At 52.9% G+C, this 14024-nt stretch overlaps 2 protein-coding genes across 2 annotated transcripts; both read left to right on the forward strand.

Moving 5' to 3' along the window:
* The first annotated feature begins 2433 nt into the window (after positions 1-2433).
* On the forward strand, positions 2434-7273 carry Calhm1 (calcium homeostasis modulator 1). The gene is made up of 2 exons (XM_048438998.3): positions 2434-3149; positions 4791-7273. The coding sequence occupies exons 1-2, from the start codon at positions 2598-2600 to the stop codon at positions 5283-5285; spliced, it is 1047 nt and encodes a 348-aa protein (XP_048294955.1). The 5' UTR covers positions 2434-2597; the 3' UTR covers positions 5286-7273.
* A 2599-nt stretch (positions 7274-9872) lies between these two features.
* Positions 9873-14017, forward strand: Calhm2 (calcium homeostasis modulator family member 2). Its single transcript, XM_087907831.1, has 2 exons — positions 9873-10427; positions 13096-14017. Exons 1-2 carry the CDS (start codon positions 9873-9875, stop codon positions 13510-13512), a joined length of 972 nt encoding a protein of 323 aa, XP_087763957.1. The 3' UTR covers positions 13513-14017.
* Positions 14018-14024: the final 7 nt, after the last annotated feature.

The raw sequence follows: 14024 nt of genomic DNA on the forward strand, positions 1-14024 counted from the left end.
TAGGATAGCCAGAGCTACATAATGAAACCCTACCTCTAAAAACAAAACAAAAGATAAGTAGGAGGGGTTGGAGAACTTGCTCAGCGATTAAGAGCACTGCCTGCTCTTCCAGAGGACCTGAGTTCGGGTCTCAGCACCTGCCTGGCAGCTCACATCCATCTGTAACCCCAATCTTAAGAGATGTGAGAGCAGCAGGCACACAAGTGACGCACAGACACAAATGCACATACATAAAATAAATAAATAGTTTATTTTGAAGACAAACGGGAATGTCTACCGGGAAGAAGAGAAGCATCCGCCTCAGACACAGAGAGTGCTTGCACAGACTCTGAGGTGGAAAAGTTTGTCCCTGTTTGAGGAGTGAAAAGAGGCTGGGAGCTGAAGTGTAGACCCTGGGGGAAGGGTTGCCGCAGCACCAACCCTCACAGGGTATGTAGGACCCATGAATGTCATGGTACATCAAGATGTTTCAAGTAACATGGCTACGGCGGGAACCCTCCAACCACTGTGGAATTCTTGACCCTTCATTGCTAACAAACAGGCAGCTGTGTCCAATACCTGTACACAAGACAGAGAGTGCACGTGGTACTGGAAACCTCTTTTGGTTTCATGAGCCATCCAGGCCCATCTCTTGGCCATCCTGGGGCCGTATCAAGCCTTGGAAGCTGCTGAGACCCTTGTCTTCTGTGCAGCAGACTTCCAGAGAGAGACACCTTCTTTGTGGATCTCCCTCATGCCGCTCACCTCTAGCACATGTCTTCTGGAGGAGTCCCTAGTGAGAATCTTCCAGTGGTCACCAACCTAGGGACTTCAGTTGTCCCAGGGACACCTAGCCTTATGGTTGAGAGAAGCAATAATCTTCTTATAGTCCTATTTATGACACAGCAGTCTTTCCACTCAATGGACAAACTTGACCCAACCAGAAGATGAGTTAAAACAATAACAACAAAAGTAAACAAAAACAGAAACCTTCCCTGCCCTTCTTCACTCTGTACTCCCACCCTCAAGGGCTAACCTGGGCTCCAGTCGCATCTCTCCACCTATGGCCTGGTGGCCTTTAGCTAATAGATTTGTCTCTCTGAGCCTCGGGCCTCACTTCCGTAAAGTGATAAAAATCCTATCCCAAAGAATCGTACAAGGGTTACACAATACAGGCAAGGTGCGCACAAGCCAGCGGAGGTCATGGTAGGTCTTGTCAGAAATACAAAGATGCAGGCAGAAGACCGCTAGTGTGGTTACAAGCACACCTCTGTATACAGACAGAAGCCACACTGAGTACGGCGGGGTCGGAAACACAAGGGGAGGTTCTTTTTCTGATGTCCTTGCCCCAGACAAGGAATCATCCGGTTGGATCCAGATCTGACACACCTGTCTGAAAGCTGCAGGGTGAAAGGGAGCCTTCCCCTCGGGTGGCTCAATACACAGGGCTCTCTGATCGTGAAACCGTGTTTCCTGTGGGTCTAGGGATGTGGAAGTAGAAGGAGCCTGGAAAGGGTTTGCCAGTCACAACTCACAAACACAGACACATCCACAGAGACACAGATGTGAAACCAGCTGCAACTCTTACTTAGGCAAACTGTCTAAATCCAACCCCAAAGCCAAAGCCAGGTGTGATGTCACGAGCGAGCCCCTTAGTCCCAACATTCGAGAGGTACAGACAAGAGGATTGGGAAATTCTGGATCTTTCTTGGCTACATAACGAGTTGGAGACCTTGTCTCCAAAAGAGAAAGGAAAGACAAGCCCAGGTAGTTTTATTGTATGTCACACTCACCGGTCCCTCTGAGTGGCCCACCCTGTAGAAGGCCACAGCCACATTCTCCATCACAAGATGGCGCTGACATCCGGCTTCACCGCCAGGTGAACACACACGTGTTGGTAATTTTCCACTACTGTCCCCGCCTACTCCCGAGGCATTCACCTGGGATTATGGACAATTGACCAATCCAAGAGTGACACGTCCCGAAGCAGGGTCTGTTTCATATATAAGGGATGGCTTCCTTCATTTCTGGGTCTCCGCCATGTTGGCTGATGCTCGCTCTCCCAAGGGGCATTAAAGCTTTTCTGCAGAAGTATCCTATGTGTCCCGCGTGGTTCTTGCAGGCGAGACCGAGCGCAGGACACCACCCCATTCCTCTTATGAGTAATATCCAACTACCACTGCCTGCCACAGCCTCTATCCCCACCGTCATTTCTCCGTCATCTTATTATCATTGTTTCAGCTGATGGAAGAGCTTCCTGGGGTCCTGACATTGCAGAGAGTCCCGCACCCAAAGAAAAGTGGTCCTCTTGGGTGCAGCTTTGTGGCTCTCTAGGCAGCAAGCAGCTGGAGAGAAGGGGCGGGAAGCGGGAGGGAGGGACACAGTCCTGCCTGTACCCACAGGATTGGTCAAGCTGCGCCCTCTCTGCCAGCACCTGTGTAGAAGGAAGGCTCCTCCGAGTCAGAGTGATCTCATCACCTTCCCGGAGCTCGGCTAGTCCAGCTCGGATCCCAGTCATGAGATGGCTGCCCAGTGGGCAGAGAGGCTTAAGGAACTGTCTGGGAAGCCACAGAAGCCACGGTGAGAAGGGAAGAGGCTGAGGACCCTCACAGGACACAATGGACAAGTTTCGGATGATCTTTCAGTTTTTGCAGTCCAACCAAGAGTCCTTCATGAACGGCATCTGCGGCATCATGGCGCTGGCCAGTGCCCAGATGTATTCTGCCTTTGACTTCAACTGCCCCTGTTTGCCGGGCTACAATATGGCCTACAGCATGGGCATCCTGCTGACGCCTCCGCTGGTGCTTTTCCTGCTTGGCCTAGTCATGAATAACAATGTATCCATGCTAGCTGAAGAGTGGAAGCGCCCTGCCGGCCGTCGGGCCAAGGACCCAGCCGTGCTACGCTACATGTTCTGTTCCATGGCCCAGCGAGCTCTCATCGCACCTGTCGTCTGGGTGGCCGTCACACTGCTGGATGGCAAGTGCTTTCTCTGTGCCTTCTGCACAGCGGTGCCAGTGGCCACACTAGGCAATGGCAGCCTGGTGCCCGGCCTGCCTGCGACAGAACTGGCTCGCCTGCTGGCTCGCGTACCCTGCCCTGAGATCTATGATGGGAACTGGCTGCTGGCCCGAGAGGTGGCCGTGCGGTATTTGCGCTGCATCTCTCAGGTGAGGGGGCTGGGTCTCCTCACAGGCCAGGGTCCCTCTGGGAAGGTCCCTTCTCAAAGTGGGGATTTCCCTCAGGTGGCTGTGGGTTGAGGCAAACCTTCCTAGCTGAGACTCAAGGCAGAGCCCATGTCTCCTCTCAGCCAGGTTACCTGGAGAGCGTGTATGGTTTCCCACCTCCTTCATCCTGGGCTCGGAGCTGAGAGGCTGAGAGAAATTTGCATGCATTTCCTTTCCCAGGCCCAGGCAGCAGTGAGGCCGGTGGGAGGCTAAGCCATTTGGGTACATTTCCCTGGCAAATGCCCCCAGCTGGTGCTTCCCTGCTCTGGGAGTGGAAGCTGAGGGGTCTGGGTATCTTGAACAGGGTGAGGGAGATGGATTGTTGGGAGATGGCTTTAAGGACCACTTGTTCATCACGTCCTGGGGCAGCGAATTGTGTGATGAAGTGTCTGCTCCCGTGGGGCTGGAGAAACAAGCACACTCTGGCCTTGCCAGTGTAGACCCCGCCCCCGGGAGGGGGATGCTTTTCCCTGCACAGCCCCTGTCACCACCCAGACTACCTCAAGGCTCTCTAACTGTGACTGTCTACGCCATTCATAGGCCCTTGCCCCATCACCCTAGGCCTCAGACCCTGCCTAGAGCAGCTGTCAGTCCACTTGGCTTTTAAACTGCCACACTGTGAAAGCTGGAAGGTCCCCACCGAGGCCACAGGCAGCCTGGTTGTAGACAAGTCCCTGTGACTTGTAGAGATCGAATTATGAAGTCACTTTAGAATTGACTTTATCTAGAAATCAAATTGTCAAAGAGAGCAAATCATGAGAAAAACTCAAGTCCTCTGTGACCCCAGTGGCTTAGTGAGCAACATGAAAAGCAGCCCCCTGACTGAGTTATGTGTTCTGGATTCTCCCACCCGCCCCCACGGCAGCCACTGGGCACCCTTAACACCACACCCACCCCTACCCCCACTTCCTTGACTTGTGCCAACTCTGCTCTGTGGAGATGGGAGTCAGGGAGGGTCCTGCCCTGTGCTCTGGGCTGAACTACTGTCAGAGATGTGTCCCGTGCTTTCCAATGGAGTTCGGGGACTGTCCAGGGTGTCTCTGGAATTCCTTGAGAGTCCAGCTCAGACCAGTGGAGGAAGTGTTCACTTAGAGCTGGTGTCATTCCCAGGAGCTGGAGGAAAGTCCCAGGGCTCCCAATGGGCCCGGGGGAATCAGGAGAGACCTTCTGAAGGAAGAGGCATGACCCTAAGTGGTGCCACCATGATGTCTAGCAGAGTTCTATGCGGGTTGTCTTACAGTCTTCATTTCATTTGGCTCTCATAAAAGCCCTGGGAGGTAGGTGTTATGCCAGTAGCCCCATCTTGGAGGTAGAGAAACCCAGACACAGAAAGATCAAGTGGAGACAGGATTCATACCCGGGAGGCCTCACTCTGAGCTGTGGAGTTAACTCCTGTCCACTGAGTGCCTCATCAAAGCAGCATGGTCTATGCTCCCAGGATCTGGTTCCTGTGAGATGAAGTATGTGACCATTTTGTATATGGGGAGATGGTGTCACGTGGTCCATGGCTGCTCTCCTCTGTGGAAGAGAAGCACTTTGGGGGTCTGGGCAGGTAGTTCTGCTGATGTCCGCCTCTCCCCACAGGCACTGGGCTGGTCCTTTGTGCTGCTGACCACGTTGCTGGCATTCGTGGTGCGCTCTGTGCGGCCCTGCTTCACCCAGGCCGCCTTCCTCAAGAGCAAGTACTGGTCGCACTACATCGACATCGAGCGTAAGCTCTTTGATGAGACCTGCACAGAGCACGCCAAGGCCTTTGCTAAGGTATGTATCCAACAGTTCTTTGAAGCCATGAACCATGACCTGGAACTGGGTCACACCCACGGAGTGCTGGCCTCGGCCACGGCCACAGCCACAACCACGGAGGCTGCCCAGAGCCCCTCTGACAGGACGGAGGAAGAGAAGGAGAAGCTGCGTGGTATCACTGACCAAGGCACCATGAACAAGCTGCTCACAAGCTGGCACGAATGCAAACCTCCACTGCGCCTGGGCCAGGAGGCACCACTGATGGGCAATGGCTGGGTTGGGAGTGAGCCCCGGCCTCCGCGCAAGGAAGTGGCCACCTACTTCAGCAAAGTGTGAGCTGTCACTGACTGCAGAGGCAGGAGCAGAGATCTGAACCCACAGCCCTTTGCCCCTCAACGTCGACAGAAAACCAATTCTGAGGCACAGCTCCAAGCCCAGGCATTGACTGCTGCCGCGAAAAAGGAAACCTAGAGCTGAGGGACCTTTACCTCCCTAGCTGTGATGCTGCCCTGGGTGACCTGGGAGCAGTGTCACCCTGTGCCTCACCTCCTGCTGTTGCAGTATTGCAAGTGTTCAGATCTGGGGATGGGAGCAGGATGCATAGTGCCAGGACTGGTACCCGAGTCCCTTACCCAGCCTCCCTGTGATGCTCTTCCTTCCATCCCAGCTCGCTGTCCCCACTTAGGCTTCCAAAGGCCACACCCCAGCACTTCCTCTTGTTCTAGACTTCTCTCGTGCTCCGGCTCAAGGATCCGAGGGCAAGCAGCCCTCTCATAATCTTAGCCAGTTTCTTGGGTAGGATAGAATGAGCTAAATGTCACACACTCAGCTGGCGTGACACACCAGAGTGACACGTGATAAGATGCCGAGACCTAGGACCATATGAGGGAGGCCACGGTGTGTGCCATTAGACAGCTTTTGAGATAGACTCCGTGTTTACCTCACACCAAGTTCCAAATTAACATCCTCACACAAGGTTAGGGAAGCAGACCATCATGGGGCTTGCGAGCTAGAAATGGAATCTGAGGAACTCTTATTTTCTCATAGGCTCCCTCAGGAACTTGCCCTGAGGTGTGGTGAAGATGAGGGTGTTGCCTAAGAGGGGAAGTAAAGACTAGGGTGGGATAAAGCTGGGTTAAATGCTGGTTCTAGCATTTGCAAAGAGTGTCCCTGGGCCAAGCGCCCCATTTTCTGGGTTTCAGTTTTCTCATTTGTGCAAGAGGGAGAGGGCCATCTACCTCATGGGTTCCCCAGGCATAAACTCACGCTGCACATAGCAGACATCTGGGGCAGTGTGGTTAATGTGCATGTTCATCTCTGAGGCACTGGGCTGCTTGCTTTCCCCTCCTCTAACCCCAACCAAGGGACAGGAATCTTGTCCAAACAAAGGAGACAGAGGTGCAGGCTCCCATCTTTCAGTCTCAGCCCTGCCCACCTCAGAGCTCACTCTGACCTTCCCGTTTTCATTTTCCCTCCTTCACCATCCTTCCACTCTTAGGTGGAGCCCTGGGGCCAGGGTGGCAGGGAAGAGACAGTGGAACTTGACTCCAGCCCTGAATGAAGGGACCAGATGAACACAGACCGAGTAGGCATTGGTGTGCAGGGGCTTCCGCTCGGGACAGAATGCCAGAAAGTGCTTGGAGAAACAAATGTGAGAGAAAGCTTTGGGGAGACCTGGGCTTCCAACACCAGAGTGGTGGGAGCTAAGGCTAGCCCCCAACCTGTGGAAGAGCAAGCGCTCGTGGAAGAGCAAGGATAAAGAAATAACGATTCCTCTCCATCCCCGCCACACAGACAAGCCAGACTCGGGGGAGTTCAGCTTGCCACAGGATGTGAGTTCCACTGTCACAGCCCTGAAGAGCTGATGGCCCTGCGGCTATCTCTCTGAATCCTAGGTGCCACTGGGTTCATCTTGGCACTCTCCCCATCAGCGTACCTGACTCTCCAGTCTTGCTTGTGAGCTCCCAGAGATAGGAGTTCATGAGCACTCCAGGGACAGGCAGAGCAGCTTAGAAACTTTCTTCCCTTTAATTTCTACCTCTGCCCAACCTCTGCTCTAGGCGCCCAGAGGATCCCCAGATTTCTTGATTCAGATGTTAGTTGTACAGAGGAGGATGGAGAAGTGCCTGGGAATTAGCTGAACTGTGGTGGGAAGGGCTTCTTCTGGGGATGGTTGGTACAGACAAAGGCAGGATGTTAGAGAAAGGGCAGAGGGGACCCGGGTCTTGACCTTTTGTATTCTGGAACATCACCATCAATCCTGAACGCCCGCCTCTGCCCTGACTCCCAGAAGCTTCTGCCAGTGGGCGTCTAGCATGGGGGCTGTTTTTTAAACTGGCCTGGAGGGCAAGCCTGGGCAAGATCTCCTGGAGGGCCCCGCCTCGCTCTTGCCTAGACCTTCCCAGATGGCCCCTGAGGGGTGCATAGGGTAGAGTCGAGGCAGGGCCAGTAGGGCCAGCCACAGCGGGCCCAGAGGCGGGCTGGGACAGGACACAGCAGCCTAGACCGCTCCTCTACTTCCTCTGTTTCTGTCTCGCGCCGCCCTCAGCAGCCCGCCCTCCTCTGCTTGGCGCTGGGAGGCTGTTTTTCCATTCGCAAGCGAGAAAGTTCCATGCCGCTGTTTCTGTCTCTCTTTTTCTGGAGTTAAATTTGTCTGCAGATGCCTGCACTTCATCTATAGACGCCTGGCGTTAAGTTTGTTTGTAACCGGAGCCCAAAGCCCTGTTGCTTTCAAACGCAAAAGCGGTGAAGCCGCCACCGTGAGGCCCACTTTGCCTTGCAGCCCTGAGTCTGTCCAGGGTCCGCAGTACCCACACTGCTGTCACTCTGAGAGGCCAGCCCAGGAAGTCAAGGCCACGGTGTCTGCAGCCAGCCCCAGGTAAGGAGGCGCCCCTTCCTGGGGTGTGCTTTTATCAAAGGAACTGGCAGGTTGGTCCCAGGCAGCCTCCAGGGATTGTGTGGAGAGGGAACCCCTGGTATAGGTCCCTCACTCGGGACATGGACGTGTTATTCCCACTCCCTTCCCTAGCAGCCTAGCAGTCTCCTGTCCTTAGGAAGAGGGCCCTGGCATAATAATCTCAGAAGATGTGGCCTGGTCCGGCCTCTGCTCATTACCCACGGATCGGGCATCTTGTATTTTAACATTGGGTGGGTTTAAGGGCCCAGGGCCACTACTAATTGGGTGCCAGGAAAGGAGAAAGGGAGGAACAGAAGGGAGAAAAGAAGGGATGGAAGGGATAAAGGGAGGGATGGGGTTGCCTCTAGCTTGTTTATCACCAGCAACAGGAGGAGGTCCCTTCCTTGTGGGATTATTCAGGATCTCTGAGTTTTGAACTGGGGAGATTCAGGATCTCTGGGCTTTAAACTTTGCCTACTCCTCCTGGAGCCCACATAGCCACATGGCCCTGCCTGTGCCCATCTGGCACCTTTGACAGAGGCGACAAAAGGAAAAGGGATGCGGCTATAAGCCGGCACAGGCTCCCCTGTCTCTCTTTACAGCTAACCCCTCTCTCCACTTCCAGGCTTCTTTTGGTCTTGTTTTTGGGTTGGTTTTTTTTTTTTTCATTCCCCTGCTGGGATGGACACTGAGCCACACCCTGCCTGTCTCTCTGGGTGTGTGGGTGGAGCCTGGGAAAAGAATTAGGGCTAAACTTCCGAAGAGCCCGAGGCCAAGGCCACTTCTGGCAGGGTGCCAACTCTCCTGCAGTCGCCGATTCAGGGGAGGATGGATGGATACAGTGTGCCTGGACCCCACTAAGGCTGCCTGTGGCTGGCAAGTGCTAAAGGTATCAGGCCTAGGCTTCTGGAGCAGTGCTCCTGCAGAATGCTGTGTAGGGAAGTTTTGAGGGGAGCAAGGTCTGAAGGAGGTTGTGAACAGGGGCACTAGCTTAGCTCAGTATTCTCAAGTCATGATCAAAACCTCGCCCAACTCCTCCAAATTTGCCTGACCTTGGGCAAGACACCAGTCCTCCTCGGGTCTTCATTTTCTGATCTTTGCCATCAGAAGACTCATACTCGACCGGTAGACCTGACAGAGTAAGAGCTTTAGATGTTGAACGACTGACTATCAGGCATCATTTACTGTCCCCCTAACGCTCCCAGGAAGGGGTCAGGTACCAAAATGACTTAGCTTTTTCCCAGTTGAGTACAGAGGGCTGGAGAGAAGGTGTAAAGTGTGTTGAGACCCTGAGGTCTCCAAAATGAAAGGGTTTTGTGCACCCAAGGATGCTGGCATCTCATGTCGAACTTGCCCTGTTCCAGAGGGCCTGACCCTCCTCTCCTGCCACCCACAGCTCCAGGCAGGCTGTTTTTGTTCACTAGGACATCCATATCACACCCTCCACATGTCCCAAATCCTTAGCATAGGAATCCCAGACAGAAGTCATCCCCTATCACCTAACACCTCCAGCCATGCTTGATCCTCCTGATGAGAAACCAGCAGTGGCAAAAAGACCTTCAGTTATTCAGAGCAGGCAGACCTGATCTTGAACTTGAGGCCTGCCGTTTATTTACACGTGGCTCTGGCCAGGGATTGGTTCACCCTCGTGGAGGGGCGGGTACACAAGGATGCCAGGGGTTGCCAAGGATACTGTATAGACTCGTGAGGATAGGCACTATGGATTGAGAGCACCTGGCACCTGGCAGCAACCATGGGTACCACCATTTCCATGGGGGCCCTGAGCTCCCTCCTCCCCGACCTGTTTGACCACAGCAGCATCCCTCAGTCCGTGTTCAGAGGCAGACATTATCAGTCATCTGTGTTTCACAGGAAGCACCAGCTCGGCCACCGTAGGTGATAAAATGGCATAGTCATGCTCTGCCTTCGGATGTCCTCCTGCCTGCGATCCTTCCGAGTCTCACCAGAAGCCACCAATCCCACCGTCCTCTGCTGCCTCCTCCTAAGCCCCTAGCCCACCAGTCACCATGGCTGCCTTGATCGCAGAGAACTTCCGCTTCCTCTCTCTGTTCTTCAAGAGCAAGGATGTGATGATTTTCAATGGACTGGTGGCCCTGGGCACAGTGGGCAGTCAGGAGCTGTTCTCCGTGGTGGCGTTCCACTGCCCCTGCTCACCTGCCCGGAACTACCTGTATGGGCTGACAGCCATTGGAGTGCCTGCTCTGGCGCTCTTCCTCATCGGAGTCATCCTCAACAACCACACTTGGAACCTGGTCGCTGAGTGCCAGTATCGGAGGGCCAAGAACTGCTCTGCTGCCCCCAACTTCCTCCTCCTAAGCTCCATCCTGGGCCGTGCAGCAGTGGCCCCTGTCACCTGGTCCGTCATCTCTCTGCTACGAGGGGAGGCCTACGTCTGTGCTCTCAGTGAGTTTGTGGACCCCTCCTCGCTCACAGCTGGGGAGGAAGGCTTCCCCTCAGCTCACGCCACAGAGATCCTGGCCAGGTTCCCTTGTGGAGAGGGCCCTGCCAACCTGGCGGGCTTCCGAGAAGAGGTCAGCCGGAGGCTTAAGTATGAGTCCCAGGTAAGGAGCTGTGTGAAGGGCAGCCTTCTTCCTCCCCTCCCACAGTGGAGCTGATAGGGTGGTACACAATTGGATGGTCCAGTGTTAAAATGGGCAGCTCTCCAGGGAAGCCCTAGATGACCTCAGAGCAGGTTAACTGTGACTTAGTATTCTGTGGAGCAAGGGACGATTAATCATCACAGGGCCGTGTCTCTGATTTGCCTTTGAGTGCTAGGAATGGAACCCAAGTCCTCATGAATGCCAAGCATGTGCTTTGCCACCAGGCTCCACTTGCAGCTCCTAGAGACAGTTTTAAGCACTTAGGAATCCCAGAGAAAGCATCCCACATCCCATTACACCACCGGGCTGTTCCCAATCTACCTGCTGAGATTATTATCCTTACCCTAGCTTATTGGGCTTTGGCCCCTGCAGGCCACCTCAGAAATAGCTGCTGTGGGTTTTGAGTTGCTAGTGGAACCTGGTTGACTCCAGGGATGACCATATTCCTGCCCCAGCAGTGAGCCAGCCTCACTCTTGGGGCAGGTCAGGAAGAGGCACGCTACTGCTGCTTCAGCTAGCAACAGCGTTCCCTGCATCCTGTTTAGAAGCTGGTCAAGGGGAAAGAGGTCAAAAGAATGCCCGGGGCTAGGGAAATGGCCTCTTCCACAGGACCCAGGTTCAAGTCCCAGCACCCTCATGGCAGCTCACAATCAGCTGGGGATTCAGTTCCAGGGGATCCAGTATCCTCACACAGACATAGATTCAGGTGAAACACCAGTGCACATAAAGAAACAAAAATAAATAATAAATAATAATGATCAAAAGCACAGTTTGAACTGAGTGTGACTTCAGAAGCAGAAGATGAGGGAGACAGCAAACACAAGACTCTCTAAAGGATGTGCTTTCCATGAAAATGTATGAAACCTAAGCTAGGGGCTGGAGAGAACCCGGGGCACTCCTCCTTCAGAGAACCTGAGTTCAGTTCCCAGCACACACATGATAGCTCACAACCATCTGTAATTCCAGTTCCAGGGGATTCAATGGCCTCTGGGGGCACTAGGCACACCCATAGTATACAGACTTATGTGCAGGCAAAACACTCATACACATTAAAAAAGGAAGGAAGGAAGGAAGGAAGGAAGGAAGGAAGGAAGGAAGGAAGGAAGGAAGGAAATCAGAAAGAAAAAAAGAAAGATAGATAGAAAGAAAGAAACCTAAGTTAGCTGCCTGTACTGTATCTTGCTGTAATTCACTACTAGGGAGGTAAATATAAGAGGATCTGAGTTCAGGGTCAATTTTAGCTACATAGTAAATTAAGGGCCAGTTTGGACCATCCTCTCAATGAAGAGGAGGAGAGTTGGAGAAGTGGCTGGGTAAAGACTGAAGTATGGCTCTTACAGAGGACCTGAGTTCAGTTCCCAACACCCACGTTAGGCAGCTCACAACTACTTGTAACTAGCTCCAGGGAATTCGATGCCCTCTGGACTCTGCAGTAACAAAAAAACAAAAACTAAACCAAAAAACCTTCTCAACACATGTACATACCCCAACACATGTACATACTCCCCAACACATGTACATATTCCCCAACACACGTACATACCCCCAATACATATACATACTCCAACACATGTACATACTCCCCAACACATGTACATACTCCCCAATACATATATATATCCCAGCACATGTACATACCCCAATACATATACATACCTCTCAACATATACCCCAGCACATGTATATACCCCCAACACATACCCCAACACATGTATATATTCCCCAACACATATACATACCCTCAAAACATATACATATCCCCTGACACAGGTACATCCTTCCAACACACAGCATCTAAAATATTTCTTTAAACAGTAACAACACAAGAGAAGAGTGAGGCTAAGCTGGAGCTCAGTAGAACGCATGCCTAGCACACATCAGGTCCTATGTTCGATCCCTAGCACTGTATAAACTAGGTGTGGTACACGCTTGTAACCTCAGCACGCAGGAGGTGGAGGCAGGAGGAGCAGAAACTTAAGACCATCCTTAGCTAAAAGGTACTTGAGGCCAGCTTGGGGTGGGGGCAGGGAGGAAGCAGAGAAACGGGGCTAAAGTCAGCCTCAGAGCTGGAAGATGGTAAATACAGAAATACTGGTCACTAATCCACGGGTCTATAGATGAGCAGTAGGCAAAGATTGCATCCAAGGTCCTGGCCCTCCGCAGACTCGCATCTTCCTAGTGTGAAGCAAGCACACAGCAATTGCTCTAAGGACAGGCAGTGATGTGTGAGGCTGAGACCTCTGAAGCCTTCAGAGATGCTTCTGAGTTGACCCACATTTTGATAATTTTTTTCTTTTTTGTGGATGGGAGCCTCGAATGCTTAACATGTGCTCTGTCACCGAGCTCCACTCCTGGCTCCTGAGCTGGGTTTGGTAGAGTCCGGTGAAAATGCATCCTTGGGGCTGAAGAATAAAAAAGGCAAGAGGCACAGCCTAAGCGCAGGAGAGTGTGTGGGCTAAAGGGAGTAAAAATAGAAAAGAGGAAGTCCTGCTTGCCCGCAGAGCAGAATCTGTTCCTTTTCCACGCGACCTCCCACGTCCCCTCCACCAGGCTCCTCCCCCCCCCACCCCCAGGCAGGGTCCAGGCAGTTGTCGGGCCCCTCCCTGAGTCCTGCCTATTCTCTGGCCAGCTCTTTGGATGGTTGCTCATCGGTGTGGTGGCCATCCTGGTGTTCCTGACCAAGTGTCTCAAGCATTACTGCTCGCCACTCAGCTACCGCCAGGAGGCCTACTGGGCACAGTACCGCACCAACGAGGAGCAGCTGTTCCAGCGCACAGTGGAGGTGCACTCAAGGGTGCTGGCCGCCAACAACGTGCGCCGTTTCTTTGGCTTTGTGGCCCTCAACAAGGATGATGAAGAGCTGGTTGCCAAGTTCCCAGTGGAAGGCACCCAGCCACGACCACAGTGGAATGCAATCACTGGGGTCTATTTGTACCGTGAGAACCAGGGCCTCCCACTCTATAGTCGCCTACACAAGTGGGCCCAGGGCCTGACAGGTAATGGCACAGCCCCTGACAACATGGAGATGGCCCTGCTCACCTCCTAGAGCCTGCTTCTTTGCAACACACCCTCATGGCATGCTCACTGCAACATCAGATCTGTTAACTACAGTGTCTAATTACCAAGTGACCAAGGGGACATAAAACAGCTAGGAGTTTGTAAGGATCTTGTGGACTACATGGTCCAGAGACTGGAGGGTGGGGTGAGACGGATTGGGTGGGGGGGGATCTGATTTCCCAGACTTGCTGAAATCATCTGTAGCCACCAACACACTGTTCACAGCTATAGGCTTCCCCAGAGCTGGTCCTTCAGTATGTGGGTGATCTTTGGTGGGCCTGCAAGCTGAGAAGCATCAGCTGGTAGAGCCTGGTGCCAGTACAACCCACTGGGGGGCTCGTTATTTGTAACTGTGCAGTTAACTTGTGTCTAACTGCATAGGGATGCCCAACTCCTGTATGTACAGATAGGAAGCTGCTTCCACTGTATACCTCTGGTGTAATTTTATATATTTAAACTTTTTGATAAAGCTTTTCTTACTTTAAAAGCCTAAACTGGTGT

This window comes from Myodes glareolus, chromosome 7, assembly GCF_982192425.1.
Source record: "Myodes glareolus chromosome 7, mMyoGla1.1, whole genome shotgun sequence".
NCBI lineage: Eukaryota > Metazoa > Chordata > Mammalia > Rodentia > Cricetidae > Myodes > Myodes glareolus.

Excerpts from the sequence above, each read along its gene's own strand:
- Calhm1 (XM_048438998.3), top strand. The coding sequence starts at position 2,598 with ATGGACAAGTTTCGGATGATCTTTCAGTTTTTGCAGTCCAACCAAGAG. Across the intron at positions 3,150-4,790 it reads ATTTGCGCTGCATCTCTCAG|GCACTGGGCTGGTCCTTTGT; the intron begins GTGAGGGGGCTG and ends CTCTCCCCACAG.
- Calhm2 (XM_087907831.1), top strand. The coding sequence starts at position 9,873 with ATGGCTGCCTTGATCGCAGAGAACTTCCGCTTCCTCTCTCTGTTCTTC. Across the intron at positions 10,428-13,095 it reads GGCTTAAGTATGAGTCCCAG|CTCTTTGGATGGTTGCTCAT; the intron begins GTAAGGAGCTGT and ends TTCTCTGGCCAG.